The sequence below is a fragment of the Danio rerio genome, chromosome 15 (genome assembly GCF_049306965.1).
Source record: "Danio rerio strain Tuebingen ecotype United States chromosome 15, GRCz12tu, whole genome shotgun sequence".
NCBI classification, from domain to species: domain Eukaryota; kingdom Metazoa; phylum Chordata; class Actinopteri; order Cypriniformes; family Danionidae; genus Danio; species Danio rerio.
In genome coordinates, this window is record NC_133190.1 from 5,167,264 (window position 1) to 5,185,000 (window position 17,737).

Genomic DNA, 17,737 nt, shown 5'->3' on the forward strand with positions numbered 1-17,737 from the left:
ACACTCTTCAAGAGTAGCAGTATCCACGCATCAGTGCGATAAGAGGAAACATATTAACATAAAACAATTAAGACTTTTAACCTTTTAACTCCGATTGAATACCAAACATAAATCAAAGGCTTGTTTGTCCCTCGTCTCTCAGCGCACCATGTTAGAAACTAGTTTTATTCCTTTATTTAGATGCAATTAATTCCCTAAGTAAACCATAATGCAGATGAGGATGTAATTGATCATGAGGAGGAGCATGTTTGATTCATCATGAAACAGAGCAGGATTAATGGCTGACGGTGTCAGTTCTTCACTGCAACAATGTTGTACTCAGACTACAAGGAGTCTGGAGGTGCATGGATCAATAACAGCTTCTCTGCTGTGGCTAATGGGCCTCCAGGAGCGAGGATATGAGGACAAGCAAATTCCCACACACAGGCAGTATGATCACAATATAATGTCCTTCCAGTCGCAACCCAGTGCAGGGAAACATCCATACATACTCACATTCACACACTACAGCCAATTTTGTTTACCCAATGTACTTATACGAAATGTCTGTTGGGGAAACCAGAGCACCCAGAGAAAACCCACGATAACACAGGGAGAACATGCAAACTCCACTAAGAATTGCCAACTGGTCAAGCCTGGACTTGAACCACCGACCTTCTTTCTGTGCGGCAACAAGGCTAACCACTGAGCCTCCATGCCGCCAATAGTCATTGATTCCTGTCTATTTCATGACAAGTCTATTTGTGGATTATCGATGCATGATTTTTAAATAACATATATGTTTGGACATCTTTCAGTCCAAGCTAACAAAACCGAACTCCTGTCGACTGAGTTTTGGTATGGTGTTGCACATCGTCTACAGAAGTTGGAGCCCTGTAGGCAGCTTCTTGGCAGATGTTGAATATGAGTCAGAAAGCGGTGAGAGAGTTCACTCTGACTGACTTTTCAGCTTAGCAAGCCTGCGAAACAACCAAGTCAAGGGAGCACTCAGAATATTTCATCTTCATCCTACACAAGCCTACCAACTGGTGAATATTTTCAAAATGGGACCGGAAAATGTAGAGAGTAAAGACCAGCTCAAAATGATTCATATATTCAAAATGGAAAGTCTTTGTTTAGATTTCCCTAAACGACTGCCATCTGCTGATATGGATAGTTATTTTATCTTAGGTGAAGAATGTTGTAGTATGTAGACTCATTCTGTGGTGTGTTCGAGCTATTTTTTATTTATTTTTTGATCCAGATACAAGTCAGCGAGAGGCAACAACACAGTCAGCTCTCTGCTATTTTTTTTTTATTTGTTTGGTATGTCTCAGCCTTAAAAGTAAATGAAAAAAGTAAAAAAAAAGTTTGAACATTGCCAAACATTTCATTTTACAGAATGTTTACTCATTCTGACCAGCTAAACATATACCAATGTAAACAATGTCAGACAAGGGAACGGTTGGGAAACCTGTTTGAAAACAGTTATCAATTTAGCAGTTGGCTATTTCAATATCTGTTAAAGATAGGTGTTCAAAAAAAGTTTAAACTGGCAAATATTTCATTTTACAGAATGTTTAATCATTCTGACCAGCTAAACATATAACAAGGCCCACACGGAATCTGCGCGCACAGAATTCCGCAGATTTTCCACCGAATTTCTGCAAAATTCCGCAGATTTCTGCGATTTTTAGAACATCATTAATTCTGTTTATTTACTTGAGTAATTGTGTAAATCTGAATTCATTCAGTTTTTATTCAGTAATTTATTACTTTTTATTTCATATATTAAGGTTTTAGTTATAATACTCGCTGGATACTCCCAAAATAATTTTGCAGAAATCTGCAGATTTTTACCAAAATTCTCCACAGAAATAGCAAAAAATGTCCGCAGATTCCATCTGGCCCTACAAATAACCAATGTAAACAATGTCAGACAAGGGAACGGTTGGGAAACCTGTTTGAAAACAGTTATCAATTTAGCAGTTGGCTATTTTAATATCTGTTAAAGCTAGGGGTTCAAAAAAAGTTTGAAGACTGCCAAATATTTCATTTTACAGAATGTTTAATCATTCTGACCAGCTAAACATATAACCAATGTAAACAATGTCAGAGAAGGGAACGGTTGGGAAACCGTTATCAATCTAGCAATTGGCTATTTTAATATCTGTTAAAGCTAGGTTTAATAAAAAAATCATGATACTTTATGTAGAGACACCAACAGGAATACTCTTCCAAGAACATGCCAGACTGCAGTGTTATGTTTATGTCAACACAGTCTCGCAGCAGTTCGTTATATAGTCACAAAATTAGATCTACTGATTCGTGCTCACAGACACTAATTTTCCCCATTTTTGTGTTTCTAAACACTTTTAACCTACTGTGTTCAATTGGTCTTTATTGATCCTTAACATGACTTTACCTATTGTATTTCAATTGACAGTATCTTTCATGTCTCTCGACTCGGGATAAACAAATATACGTTAAGAATTATTTTGGAGCACCTAACCCTAAACCTACCCTCTTCTCAACAACATAAAATAAGCAGCAGGCAAATAAAGGTAAAGTCACTTGTATTTATTGCTTAAACGGACAATAAAAAGCAGTACAAACAAGTCATGTTGCATTCAAAGTCCTCTGAAGCCAAACAACTTTTTATTTGACGAATTGGTTGAGGTTTTAATAGTTTAAAAATATTCGGCTTCTGCTTGCTGATATTCGATTCTTAAAGAAACTCCAGCACATTAGCATAAGGCAATCGGTCATGAAACACACAGGGAGCCAATAGCATTTGACAAGATTTGTCACAAGACACAAGGAGCCAATGGCTGTTTCTCAATAAACATTTTTCAGAGTTCTTGCGTCCTCGTGTAACGTCATTATCAACTGTCAAATTTCAGTTCCAGTACCCAAAACCGCAAGAACGGAGGACGTGTGAAATTTCCCGGATGTGTTCCCTACAGAAAAAAACTGCTTAAACCAGCCTAGACTGGTTGGCTGGTTTTAGAGGGGTTTTGGCCATTTCCAGGCTAAATTGCATCAAGGTAGTTGTAGTCCAGGTAAAAAGCAGGTAGCATATACAGCTAGCTGGAGTTACCTGTAATAAGTTTTGTGTGCACTCCAGCAGATAATCGTGATACATGTAAGTAATGTAAGTAAAACAGTTTTTTCTGTCAGGAGTGACAATGTGTGGTTACCAAAAATATTGTGTACATCATTTACAATAGATTAAAAGTTGAGTTGGTGCCAATAGCCTAGTGGTTAGTGCGTCGACATATAGCACCCAGGTGCTCGTGGCGACACAAGTTTGATCCCCGGCTCGAGGTCCTTCGCCGATCCTTCCCCTTCCTCTACTTCCCAGACTTTCCACTGTAAATCTCCACTGTCCTGTCATTAATGGTGGAACCACCCACCACCCCCCCATAAACACGAATCAATAGACTAAATGTAGGGACTATATAACGAACTGCCGTGAGACCAAGGTGTTTATGTTGTGTTTGCTTGTAACGTAAATAGGGAGTTCTTGCTGTAAGTGGGCTACTGTGGTTTATTTTGGTGACCCATTGTTCTCAAAGTCGAAGATCGATGACAAACGCCACTTTCTGGCTTCTTCATTAAACTCTCTTGACACTAACTTCACCCCCCTGGGCATCTCAACCCCTGCTGCTCAAGATCCCACAGCAGCACAAGGATAACAGAGTGTTTCCACACTACGACTTATGCCTGGAGCACCGGCAGTACCATCTTTATCACATCCTCCTGCTTCTCATGATGGCTGATTTGAGTAGTTTTCACACATACACCAGCAAGATGGCTCACAGCTATTTCTACTATTACAGTGAATGATCGTTACAAGAGAATGAAATCCATTCAACACAGAAAGCCACTACTTGGGGAGAAAAAAAACCCCTACAGAAAGTCATTTAAGTCAGATTTCAGGCTGGGAAATTTACAGTTTTCCATGCACATGACATGGATGTGTGACAAGACGCAAAGACTGGGTGTGTGTATTACAGCTGCTTACTGTTAGAATGAAACATGAGGAGTTCTGTGTGTACGCACTAAGGTTGGTTCGATAAACGATGCCATCGTCCATCGCCGCTAGATATCACGATGCTGAGCCGGCATCGCAATCCTCCACCTCGCCCTCGTCGTAGCAGCAACCCGCTCGCGAAAATACACACTTTGCACACTAAAACTCACACTAATGCTCAGTCTTGAAATGTTTTAAAATGACCCACGTCCACACATGCTTTTCAACGCACACAGTGACCACACACACAGACATGCACTGTAGCAGATGCGCACGTCTGAGCTCCAGGCAGTCAGCGGGTGCTTTGAGCAGAAAACCCGAGAGCAGTGCATGTCGGACAGTTTATCAAGGACGTACCGCTGGATCGCGTCTCACTATAGTTGTTAAATGTGATATTTAATTAATCTTGTCTCTAACGACTCTTCGGTCATTTAAACCTATAAGGTAACGTCAATCGTTCAATCTTTCGCTTTCACCCTTGTACTTAGTAATTTAAGCGAAAATCCCAGATACTGTTGGTTGGTTCCTGTTGGTTGTGCACCTTTTTCACCAACCAAGTTTATCGACGCCATTATAACGACACAGATCACTCATTCATGATTGACAGGTGGTAATTTGTGCGTAACTTATCTTTTATTTATTTATAATTTGGTAATAGGTAAAACAAAGTCCATCAGGTAGTTGAAACGGTAGGCTACAAATGATTAATTCGTTATTTAATTTTATGAATAAATAATTAATTTACCGCCGCCTACGACGATGACGCCATCGCCCATCGCAATGTTTCACATTAGACAACATAAATATGCCAAATTGGTCGACATCATTCCCACCACTGTTGGGTAAGTTACTATAAAAAAAGTCATTATTTATTAATCAATAAAATTGTACTTACTTTTTCCAATTACTTTCTCAGAATGTAATTTAATTACTCAATACAAAATATAATCCCTGGCTGCACGAAGGTCGCTGGTTCGAGCCTCGGCTGCTTCAGATGGCTTTTCTGTGTGGAGTTTGCATGTTCTCCCTGTGTTCGCGTGGGTTTCCTCTGGATGCTCCGGTTTACCGTCCAAAACCATGTGGTATAGGTGAATTGGGTAAGCTAAATTGTCCATACTGTATGTGTGTGAATGAGTGTGTATGGAGGTTTCCCAGTGATGGGTTGCAGCTGGAAGGTCATCCACGGCGTCAAAACATATGTTGAATAAGTTGGCGGTTCATGCCGCTGTGGCGACCCCAGATTAATAAATTGACTGAACTGAAAAGAAAATGAATAAATGAACATATAATCCCTATAAATCCCAACAGTGGATAATAGAAATTAAACTTTTTAATTAGTTAACTGACTCAAGTAATTAATTAATTAATTAAATAACTGAGTCAAACATGACAATTTAGCTCTATTTAAATAAACTAATATATGTATCAAAACATGAAATGGTTTAAAGTAATATTTAGTCAATATGTAGCTATTCATCATCAATGTGCTGAATAATTATTCTATAATTAAAATAATCCATTATTCTATTATAAGTTTATAGAATATGGAGTATTTTGGATGAGTTTTGATCACATTCTTACCACAAACAAACCACTCCAGTGTGTGTTTGAAAGAGGACCACCTCTTCAAGCAGGCATTAGTACGCTTGTTTGGTCCGCTTTTGGTTCACACGGGAGTGTGATTGCTGCATTAACACCTGCCCAAACAAAAAGCACCAGAAGGGAAAATGTACTTAAGAGCAATTCAACTGAACTAAATAGGTGAGGTATGAACGCACCTTAATGTGTGGGTTTGGGATGATTATTTCATTCATTTTCCTTCGGCTTAGTTGCTCATTTATCAGGGGTCACCACAGCAGAATGAACCTTCAACTACTCTGGCATATGTTTTACGCAGCAGATGCCCTGCCTTCCAAAAGATTTGTGATGATTGCACTAGATAAAACAGACTGATACTTTTACCACTAGAATAATAAACCAGAACCATTAGTAGATTCCAGAGAAAGTGTCCAAGGTTAGGATGCTCTTTGCAGGGTAATTGAGTGCTGAACGGCCGCCCTGTCGCTCACATCCTCAAAATCAGTAAAAGACATTTTCCAAAAAGCCATCATCTTAAGAAATAACTGAATATTTAAAGTCTAAGCAACTGCATTCCCTCCAAAAAACTCTCAGTGTTCAAATAAGTCTTGTGAGTTTGGTCCTCCATCATGGCATTCTCTATGAAGAATGCTTAAAGCAGATTAATACAAACTGTGAAGTGGTTCCTGTAGTCATACTAGCAGAACATTGCATGGCTAGAAAGATGACTTGACTATGTTAAGTATTCATATATTGATTTAAGTGTTGTGTGAATCCTGAACCTGTACACATTGCATAAACCACCAAAATAGAATGAACATATTTTGTGCAGCACACACTACTTTCTGTTAAATAGGATGTCAATCAAAGTTACTGATATACTGCAGTATAGTTTCTATATATGAGCAGTATCACACAAGTAGCAGTTCGATATGCCTGTATATCGGCATTGGTGGGAGGCGTGCGTTGGCACGAGTCCCCAGACCGAGTGCCTTAGTGCCCCCACTAGTGCCGATACACAGGAATATCACACTGCTACGAGTGTGATATTGCATTTATACAACAGTTTGACGGCATAATTGTGTATATAAAAAAAATCAAACATGGAGAGTCTTAAAGAGCCCATATTATGGGTTTTTGAAAATTCCCCTCCATGTAGTGTGTAACACAGCTCTAAGTGAAGTGAAGTATCCAGCTAAGGCTTAAATCTGTAAGAATACAGTGTTTAAAACGGTTGATTCATCTATAAAAGAGTCGACTCATAGTGCTTCAAACGAGTCGCCTTGATACCGACTCATTAGGTGTTTCGCCATGACGTACGAACGAAACCAAGTTATTCACGTGCACGCGCAAACCCGGGAGATTTCAAACCTGAGGCCCCGCCCTCTGACGCAGAAACCCAGACACACACACAAACACACACACACACACACCCACAAACACACGCACACAAACATGCCGGTCGATTGAAGTCACACTGCAGATGGATATTATATTGAGTCTCTACCCAAAGTTGGAAACTTCTGGAAGCTACATGCTACAAAGAATACTTCATCTGAGTTTGTTAGAGGAAGGATCAGTAAAGAGTAACTTACTGCTGGACGTCAGGATGGGTTTCTTCCATTTCTCAAGTGTAAGTACGTGCGGTTAAAGTTGTTGCCTCGTTGACTCTAGCTTGCAAATGTATTTAGTTGTGATTTGTTACTTGTAACCGAGTGTACTGTATCAGGTTAACTGGCTATATTCTCTTATCGCGTGCAAAGTCACGTTAAAAACGCGACGCGTGCTGCTTTGTTTATGGAGCTCCGTGCTAGAGTTCTGCTCCCGCGATTTATTCGGAAATTTATTCCCGCGCCGCAGAAATCTGGCGCGGGGACAGCCGCAGGAATAAATTTCCGAATAAATCGCGGGAGCGGTCGGTAACGGGTTTAATTTGGGACGGGAGCGGGCTGTCTTAGCAATATCGAGGATATTGCTATGCGAATGAGAGAGAGTCTGCTTGGTGCTTGTGTGTGTTAGTGCGCACGCGCGCGTATGAGAGAGAGAGAGAGAGAGAGAGAGAGAGAGAGAGAGAGAGAGAGAGAGAGAGAGAGAGAGAGAGAGAGAGAGAGAGAGCGAGAGAGAGCGAGCGAACGAGCTTTGTGTGCTTGGTGCTGTGTGTGTGTTTATACAGACAGCTTGGCTGTCTGGACTGTATAGCTGGGTGATATTTGGTTGTGTTCTCCCCCGCTCTAGCGGGATCGGGCGAGGCGGGCAGAAAACGGAGCGGGTTCTCAGGCTAAAACCTGGCGGGTGCGGGCGGAAGCGGGAGCGTTGTCGTCTGGAGGTGTGTGTGTGTGTTTTTGTGTGTGTGTGGTAGCTAAAATCCACGCCTACACTATCGAGCGTGTATGAACTGTGATTACTTTTTATATTGCTGATTGGCTATTGGCCATTTCACTCTCTGACTGAAGGCAGTCGACCAATCGCGACAGACTGTCATCGGTCCAATCAGCGCAGATTAGCTTCGCGCTAAGGAGGGGTTTGGGAACAAATGAATCACTGGACGATTCATACAGGAGTCGCTGGGATAATTAGGTAAAAATAAATGCAGATTTTAAGACCATGAAAGTGTTTTTTGACCTTGCATGTATATTAAACTGTTGTTGGAGACCCTTACAACCAAGATATGACCCTATTTCATGTATAATATGGGCTCTTTAAAAACCCTTTTGTACGAGGAACTAGTTTCTTCCGCGTTGGATTCAAATCATAAGCTGACAGTTAAACAGCTGAGCAAGCATTTTTTTTTATAACGACACTTTAGATCTGTAGTGTCTGCTTGTTGCTGGCTGTATGTGGGCGGAGTAATACACAAAGGGTAAAGAGGCTGTACGGGTGCTGATATTACTTAAACATATCACCGCTATCAGCCAATCAGATTCGAGAACCAGACAGAACTGTACTATAAATTTATATATTCTATTTCAAAAGTTGACAGTAGAGATCAACGTCTTATAATGCAATTGAAAAGTAGAAAGATATGGTAAAGATACCTGTAAGCATTGTAAGCAACTGTTTATTGACAGATTTCTTTTCGTTCACAGTAGACAGACATCTCATGAGTTTGTATCCATAAAGATGGCAGCTGTTTCAGGTGTAAAATGTAATTCAGGATCCGCGCCAAATCAATCGCTTGAATGAGGTGATCTCGGCTCGATTGAAACAAACTCTGGAGCGGATTGATTGCAGTGAGAAAGCGATACGATCCGAGCCCGGTTATATCACAGTGTTTTATGGATATGTAATAGGCATACGGCTATATGAAGAGAGAATTATGAGTAGGGCGGAAATTTCGGGAGTCTCCCAGGTGCCCGAAAACAAGTGATAATCTCCCAGTAATCTCGCGTCTTCCTCCCGGTCCTCAAATACGTCGGGCACCCTTCTCACCCCTCCCCACCGCATCTCTCCTCGCTCTTCAGACACATCTCGTGAACCTTGTCAAACACCACCAAACCACCACCTCTCCTGAGTGGGACTCTGCAAAATAAACAAAAAAATCTGGGTTGCTCCCAGGTCAAATGTCATTCAACCGCACTGTTATTACGTGAAGATGCGGGACTTTAGCACTGTCTACGGGTGTAGTAACGAGCAAACAAAGAAAACAAAGCACAAAGGCAGAACATTTCATAGGTAAGGTTTAGTTTTTCATGTTTTTGTATGTTCTGAACTTTTGTGCTTAACAGATAACATTATTGATGATAATACAGTCACTTACTGCATTCCTGGCATTTATATAGCACTTTTTCTAGACACTCAAAGTGCATTAATATGCAAGTCAACCCCAACAGAAGGAAAGCAAATGGTCAGATTTTCATTGAAGATTACCAAAACAAGCCATTTAATGTCAGTGGATTATTTTATTCACAATTATTCACTTTAAGAATATCAATATGAGCTAGCAAAATAAAGACTTATATTTTAATATGTATTATTTAAAATGCTCTGTAAAGTGAGCTTGAACTTAATACCAAACTTCGAATATAGAAAATTAATAAAATATATCATTACGTTTTCTTTAATTACTGAAAGTGAGGGCTAAATTGTAGGCCAGATGGTCTGATGTTAAGAGATTGAGCTGCAGAACAAGGATTTGTCTACTTTTCACTCAAGCTTTCTCTCTCTCTCTCTCTCTGGAAGGAAGGAAAAGAATACCCTTCATGATCCATTCACAGTGTTTGCCTCATTATAACAAGCCGTCAAAGACAGCGTTTGAGCAAAGGGGACGGTGTGACCATCACACATTTCAAAGGATAGCAGTGTTCTTGTTTGTTCCGGCATTAAAGCTGATTGCCGTGTTGGAATCCTCTAGAGAACCATTAAAAATCCTGAGGACAGGCTGCATTAGGGTTGCATTTAAGTGCAGCTCTTGCAAACATCTTTTGTATCTGGTTGTGTTCCGTTTTAATGTCAAACTTTCATCCTTATTAGTCTGCAAATAGTGTGAAATTTCTGATTCTACATATCTCCCCTGGCTTATGAATAATGATATACTGCAACAATCAATCAAAAAAGCTTTATCAAGAACGAAGAGGTAAACAAAGTTGCATCACATTTTACTTTCCAGTCTTCACATATAAATTCTCAAAAAAAGTCCATACATTAGATCTGCAAGCTTTTTTTTTTTTTTTAACAATCAGACTGTTTTAAAATCATATAAAAGTCAAATCATTTAGGAACAAAGGGTTCATTTAAACACAAACAGATATACAGAGATTATACTTTGGTTCTAGTATAATATTACAAATATAGCTAATCTAATGTCACAAAGCCTTTTTGCTAAACTAGATATGCATTGAAGCACTGCCATCTATTGGTTTACTTTTGTAAATACCTTCCATTTAAAGGAACAGTTCTCTTGAAATGTGTATGCCAAAAAAAGTCAAGGAATATTCACACAGCTTTTTGGTTCACACTAGCATTCACAAGTACAGTTTTTTATTCTAAAAAGAGTCTCCATGATTAAGCAGCAAAAACAATTCCTTCAGAAATCATTAAAAAAAAAACTCGGAAACAACAATTTGGTTTATTTTTTCAGAAAGCAAAGGTTCTGAAAACATCTGGAATTAGGCATGAACCGGTTTGAGATTCTGACGGTATGATGACCTTGGATATGAATATGGTTTTACGGTACTGTGATTCCTGCTCTAAAATATATTCTTTTTAAATGCCTGTGTAAAAAAACAAAACCTTTTCCCTTTTGTACATAATGTTTTAATTTGGGAAACATTAAAAATATTTTGGAGCAGTAAATATGTCGGGCTAAATAATTCAAATGAATTATTGACTTCTGCTGTCTTCATTTGTTTCAAAAGATCTTTTTTTGCAATTTAAATTTTTATTTTTTTTTTCTGCTGGGGATACTGCTTTCCCCCAAAAAAAATTTTTAATAAAAAATATTACTCATACCTTGACGATTTTAAAACCTTGACTTTTCCAAACCGCTGTATACCTTGAACACGCTTATCTGGAATTGAAATTTGCCAAGCTCAAAGATATTTTCTGCTGCAGACCGCTGACTTAGTATTTGTTTTTCCGAACCTGGATGTCAATAGCTACGTTTCCAGTTTTCTTTAGAATATCTGCTGTTGTGTTCAACAAATGAAACAATTCCGTGAAGGTTTGGAACAAGTAGAGCGAGGGTACAGATTTTAACTCTAACTGGCCTCAACACAGCTGAAAGGATGTTTCTAGAAAGCCTAGTTATGCTGTGGTCACACTAGAGTTTGAGCATGCAAATATTCTGTTGTATGGCGCTGTGAAAAAGGATGGGATTACAAAAGATGATAAGACGATCAGCGATTGGCCCATATTTAAAATTTCTGTCCAGAGAGGTCATTTTTTGACCTTTGCCATTTCTCAGGTCAGAGTTCACAAAGTGTGAACTTTGCAACGCGGTGGACTGCGAAACTTGTCGCACGAGCTTGCATTTCCAGTCTGACGCATTTGCATGCCAATGAATGGAAGTCTATGAAGTGAAAAGTCTAGTGTGAGCGTGGTTAGCTTGATTAGCTAGTCCAGGTGTATCTGATTGGGCTTGGTGCTAAAATCTGCAGTACACCAGACCTCCAGGACTGAGATTGAGAACCCCTGATCTAGAGGGTGAATAAATAACATTTTTGTTTTGGGAGGAATCATCCTTTTAAGGGCTGAAATTCAGGTCAGGTGCAAGTCTCTAGAACCTCTTCCCTACTCAACAAGCCCTAATTGCGTAATAATAGTATTACAGTAATATTCACGTTTGAATTAAATGTTGTTGTGTTTTTTACAAATGTGATAATTACTAGGAAATGTAGACACTTGCTTTGACATCAGCTTGTCTATAGCCACAGGAAATCACTAGCTTCGTAACCTGCTCTGCTGTGATCTTTGTCCAGTCTTCTTCAGCCTCCTCCACAGTTCACTGACTGTATGGTCATAGTCATAACTTTGTCAGGAAAGATTTTCCAGAACTTTTCGATGAGGTTTATGTCAGGTTTACATTCAAGGAACTGCTTTATCCATGACTTCAGTGACTAAGTTTACATAGGCATTGATTTGTTCATTCAATTACCTTCAACTTAGTCTCTATTTTACAGGTCGCCAGAGTGGAATGAGCCACCAACTGTTCCAGCATATGTTTTACGCAGCGGATGCCCTTCCAGCTGCAACTCAGTACAGGGAATCACCCATACTACACACTCATTCTAACACACTCATGCCAATTTAGTTCATCCAATTCATCTATAGTGCATTTGTTTGGACTGTGGGGAAAACCAGCATATACGAAATACATGCGAACACGGGGAGAACATGCAAACTCCCCACAAATGCCAAATGGCCCAGCTGGTACTCAAACCAGTGACCTTCTTGCTGTGAGGTGACAATGCTAAGCACTAAGCCACCATGCCGCCCAAAAAGTTATACATAAAAATTAATAAAAATGACAAGGGCTATGTTTCAAAATGTAAATCATAGACATTCAAAATATTACATTTACCCCTTTACCTATACATAGCTTGAACTTTGCAATGCAGTGACATGCACACATTTCACACAAGCTTGCGTTCCCGGTCTGCCGCATTCACTATTCCCTAGATTAGTAAACTAATAGTCCACTTAAAGCATTGGGCTCAAACTCAATTCCTGGAGGGCCGCTGCTCTGCAGTTTTGCTACAACCATAGTCAAACACAGCTGATGCAATAAATTAAGATGTTCGAGTCTCTTTTGAAAACCTTGATTATTTGGATCAGCTGTGTTTGATTATGTTTGGAGCAAAACTATGTAGAGCTGCGGCCCTCCAGGAATTGAGTTTGAGACCTATTACTTAAAGCAGAGGTCACTAAACTTGTTCCTGGAGGGCCGGTGTCCTGCAGATTTTAGCTTCAACCCTACTCAAACACACCTGAACAAGCTAATCAAGGTCTTACTTGGTATACTTGAAACACCCAGGCAGGTGTGTTGAGGCAAGTTGGAGCTAAACCCTGAAGGGACACCGGCCCTCCAGGACAGAGATTGGTGACCCCTGACTTAAAGGAATAAAAGGGAATGAACTGAAGCAGAGGGCAAGGGGTGACCTTTTATTGGGATTTTTTTGGTTGAAACACTGTTTCGAATCAAAGCCTTTATTCTTAAGGATGCAAACAAAGTCAAAGTAAGTATGTGAAACTGCTGTCTATCTATTCTGAGGGATGATAATCCTGGAATGTGCACCATACATGTAAAAATCTATAGGTGTAAAAATGCCCTGAGACAGATTTCAAATACACCTAGTCCTTTATTGGTACCAAGTAAATATCATAATCAGTCTCAATCAGCTTCACAAGATGACATTTCAGCAATGACAAATGCGTTCACAAGATTTTGGCCCCAAGGACAGATGTCTTCCATAGAGGACAGGACGTGTAATTGAATCTAGTGTCCATCCGTTCACTCAGTGCCACTGCAATGATCAGAAGAAAAACACCTATAAATCACCACTGCTCCACCACAGGCCCATCATTTCTACAAGCCTGGCAGAATATAAATCATGTTTACAAAGCTGGAGTCTTTACGGAGAGTTGCCCCAAACATAATTGCAGCTTGTAAAATGTGGCACTCTTCACATAAAGCACAGGTTGCACAGGACGAAAGAATTTGAAGCTTGAGAGATTAAAAAAAATCTCAGTTGGCTTTGGACACTATCAGAAAAGAAAAGGCTCCAAAACCTCTCCTGGTGCAGACGACAGGATCCAGACCACAAACATACAAATTAATACCAAAGTACTTATTAAAAAAACTTTACCTCAGTTTCTCATTTCTTTGAACAAGTTGCAAATGCTTTGGTATATCCATGCAAATTACTATGTACAATTCTCTGCTGTTTTCTACATTATCAATTGCTTATGTCATGTTTATCCAAATGTATCTGTTGAATAGTTTTTAATTGCAAAATAGTTGAACATGGCAAGTTTTCATAATCTGTCAAGCATATCTCTATACATTTCCATTATTTTTATTCATTTCCTACCGCTTTTCAGGGGCCGGGTCGCGGGGGCAGCAGTCTTGGGAGAGAATCCCAGACTGCTCTATCCCCAGGCACTTTCTCTAGCTCCTCTGGGGGGATCCAGAGGCATTCCCAGGCCAGCCGAGAGACATAGGCTGCGTCCGAAACCTCCTACTACTCAGTAAGTACTGCATTTGAATTTAAACGTACTACTCGGCCGTTAGAAAAGTACGTTCTATACAGTATGAATGTGAAAAGTATGAATGGAATTCGGACGTACTACATGTGCCATTTTGTCATGGTCACGTGACCTACCTGCGTCAGTTGCGTCGATCACTTCCATTCATGAATTCTCTCGCGGGGCATTATGGGATAGCGCAGCGTGCATGGGATGCGCACTCCAGAATCTCGCCAGAAGTAGTAAGTTATCCGGGTACTTCTCGCATACTGATTTTCGAATTCTATGAATTTGGACACACTACTCGACTCGCATACTGATTTTAGCGTACTGTATAGTATGGAAGTATGCGGTTTCGGACGCAGCCATAGTCCCTCCAGCGTATCCTGGGTTTCCCCAAGGCCTCCTCCCAGTGGGACATGCCTGGAACACCTCCCTAGGTAGGCATCCAGGAGGCATCCGAAACAGATGCCAGAGCCACCTCAGCTGACTTCTCTCGATGTGGAGGAGCAGCGGCTCTACTCCAAGCTCCTCCCGGGTGCCAGAGCTCCTGACCCTATCTATAAGGGTGCGCCTTACCACCCTGCAAAGAAAACTCATTTCGGCTGCTGGTATCTAAGATTTTTCGGTCATGACCCAAATCTCATGACCATAGGTGAGAGTAGGAACGTAGATTGACCAGTAATTGGTGTGCTTTGCCTTTCGGCTCAGCTCCTTCTTCACCACAACAGGCCGGTACATCGACCGCATTACTGCTGCACCAATCCTGTCAATCTCACATTCCATCCTTCCCTCACTCGTGAACAAAACCCCAAGATACTTGAACTTCTCCACCTGCAGTAACAACTTTACTCCAACCAGGGGAGAGTCTCTCTGGAGAGAATTTCTATGACTTTTTTTCCTAAATCTGTCCCGAATTGTTAAATTGCTTCCGGGTGAATCTTGACATCTCATGAACCGAACCATCAACTGGAAAGTATATATACTTGGAGCACAACATAATGTTACAATGCATGTCTGCTGTTCACTTTCTTCTGTGACTCCCCAACTGTCTTTACTTTCATCCGCGACAACCCCCCGCTCTTCACTTTTGTCCTTTGTCCGCGACCCGATCCTCAGTTAACATGGCGGATCCATAACCCTGATCTGTTCCGAGACCTCGCAATTCACAAGTTAAGCACTGATTATACTAAGTTGTTTGTAGTTTACAACACTTCTTGTCTTTGTAGTTTAAGAATAATAAATGCTTATATTCTTTTTAATATATAATTTATATATTTAATAATTTTATAAAATATTAAAAAATAAAATATTAACTCAAAATATTAAACATGCCCTCTAAAACTGTTTAAACTTTTTAATTAAAAAAATATATATTACAGTGAAACAGTATTGAATGTGTTTCAACTCAAGCTACCATTATAAGTCAAAGTGCAGTTAAATTGTTCAGTGAAGGCTTCTAGTAGCTTAGGTATGGCCTCGTCAGGGGGGACATCCCGCTCCAGCTCTTGGCTCAGTGAGGTCACACCTTTTCCCACAATCCCACATGGCACAATGTTGTCAAACCAGCTCATGTCTGTGTTGCAGTTCAGAGCCAAACCATGGGAGGTGATGTATCTTCCACAATGGATGCCTGCGAAACAAAACAAATACCAACATAACACTTTTTCTCAGTCTTCTCTTTCAATTTATTGTACTGTATAAGAAGGCCTGTGATATTTATTATCCTTTTAGACCTGGAAACAGACTGGCTATGAAATATTATGATAAAGTCTAATGAATATTATTTTTCTGCAAAAATGTGTTCAATCTATAACCAGTACAACTAGTTTCTTGAGACTGCAGGAGAAATGGTCACGCTCAACTGAGCCTGGTTTCTCTCAAGGTTTTTTCCCTTCACTTTCGTCAACTGGTGAAGTTTTGTTCCTCACCACTGTCGCCACTGGCTTGCTTGGTTTGAGACTTCGATGGCTGTGCTCTTCAGTGTTTGGACTTTCAGCAGTGAAAATTAAACCACACTGACCTGAACTAAACAGAACTTCAACTCTGAAAACTGGACTGACAGTTTCAATTTAATAGAACTTCTATGTTAAGCTTAATATATTAAGTTTAATAAAGATTAATTAAATTTTATTCTAATTGCTAATGAGTTGCTAGGCAGTTGCTAAAAGACTGCATGTAAATGTATATAATAAGGATAATAAACAATGAATTTAATTTTAAAAAGACTTTTTTGTTGTGATGGGAATATTTTGGAATAAATTTTGTCGAAGTAATTATTACCCACGTCACAGTGGGGCAGTGGTTAGCACGATCGCCTTACAGCAAGAAGGTTGCTGGTTCGAGCTCCTCCTGGGTCAGTTGGCATTTCCATATGGAGCATTCATGTTCTTCTTATGTTGGCGTGGGTTTCCACCGTGTGCTCTGGTTTTCCCCACAGTCCAAAGATATGCGCTACAGGTAAATTGAATAAGCTAAATTGGCCGTAGTGTATGTGTGCTTTCCAGTGATGGGTTGCATCAGGAAGAGCATCGCTGCGTAAAATATATGCTGGATAAGTTGGCGGTTCATTCCGCTGTGGCGTCCCCTGATTAATAAAGGAATTAAACTTGATAAAGGAACTAAACTTTTTGTTGTGATGGGAATATTTTGAATGAATTTTGTAGAAGTAATTATTTCCCACGTCACAGAAGGGCAGTGGTTAATAAAGGGACTAAGCCGAAAAAAAAAGAATGAATGATTTAATTACTTCACTGTTATATTAAAATTAAAATGATTAAAATAATTAATAATAATAATAAGTATTAGTAATAAACAATGAATTTGGTTTTAAACACTTTTGGCTGTGATGGAGATGATAATCTTCTTCTTCTTTGGCCTTAGTCTCGTATGGTTGCGGGGTCAGCTCTTTGGAACAAGCCATTTTAGACTTGTCCATATGATAACGACTTTAGTACACATTCCGGCCGGCCTGTCACCCTCATACACTCATACACTACGGACAATTTAGCCTACCCAATTCACCTGCAGCATGTCTTTGGACTGTGGGGGGAAACCGGAGCACTCGGAGGAAACCCACGCGAACGCAGGGAGAACATGCAAACTCCTGACAGAAATGCCAACTGAGCCGAGGTTCGAACCAGCGACCTTCTTGCTGTGAGGCGACAGTACTACCTACTGTGCCACTGCTTCACCCCTGTGATGGAGATGATGATAATATTATTGTTTAATAATGTTTGTAGAAGTAATTATTTTCATAGTTTTGACATAACTGTTATTCTAATATGCGCTAAATGTTATTATTTTTACTCTTTTTTTTTATTATTATTAATAATAATAAACTTTTTTTTATTAATTTAGTTTGTAAACTACTTTTTTTGGTATGGAGGTGTTGTATACTGTATGTTGTATACTGCAAACCTGCAGACTTTTTTTGTCACATCCGTGACACATGTTTGTTTT

General features: G+C 39.8%; 2 protein-coding genes across 4 annotated transcripts in view; both read right to left on the minus strand.

Annotated features, from left to right (window-relative positions):
* brwd1 (bromodomain and WD repeat domain containing 1) overlaps positions 1-17,737 on the minus strand; it is a 1,114,832-nt gene that overhangs the window by 125,936 nt on the left and 971,159 nt on the right. The window lies entirely within an intron of this gene.
* Positions 15,618-17,737, minus strand: part of lipt2 (lipoyl(octanoyl) transferase 2) — a 7,916-nt gene continuing 5,796 nt past the window's right edge. For 2 of the 3 annotated variants that reach the window (XM_005157396.5, XM_005157395.6), the window contains exon 3: positions 15,618-15,908. In XM_005157396.5, the coding sequence (XP_005157453.2) occupies positions 15,679-15,908 (230 nt within the window). In that variant the 3' untranslated portion in view covers positions 15,618-15,678. 3 annotated transcript variants of the gene reach the window in all.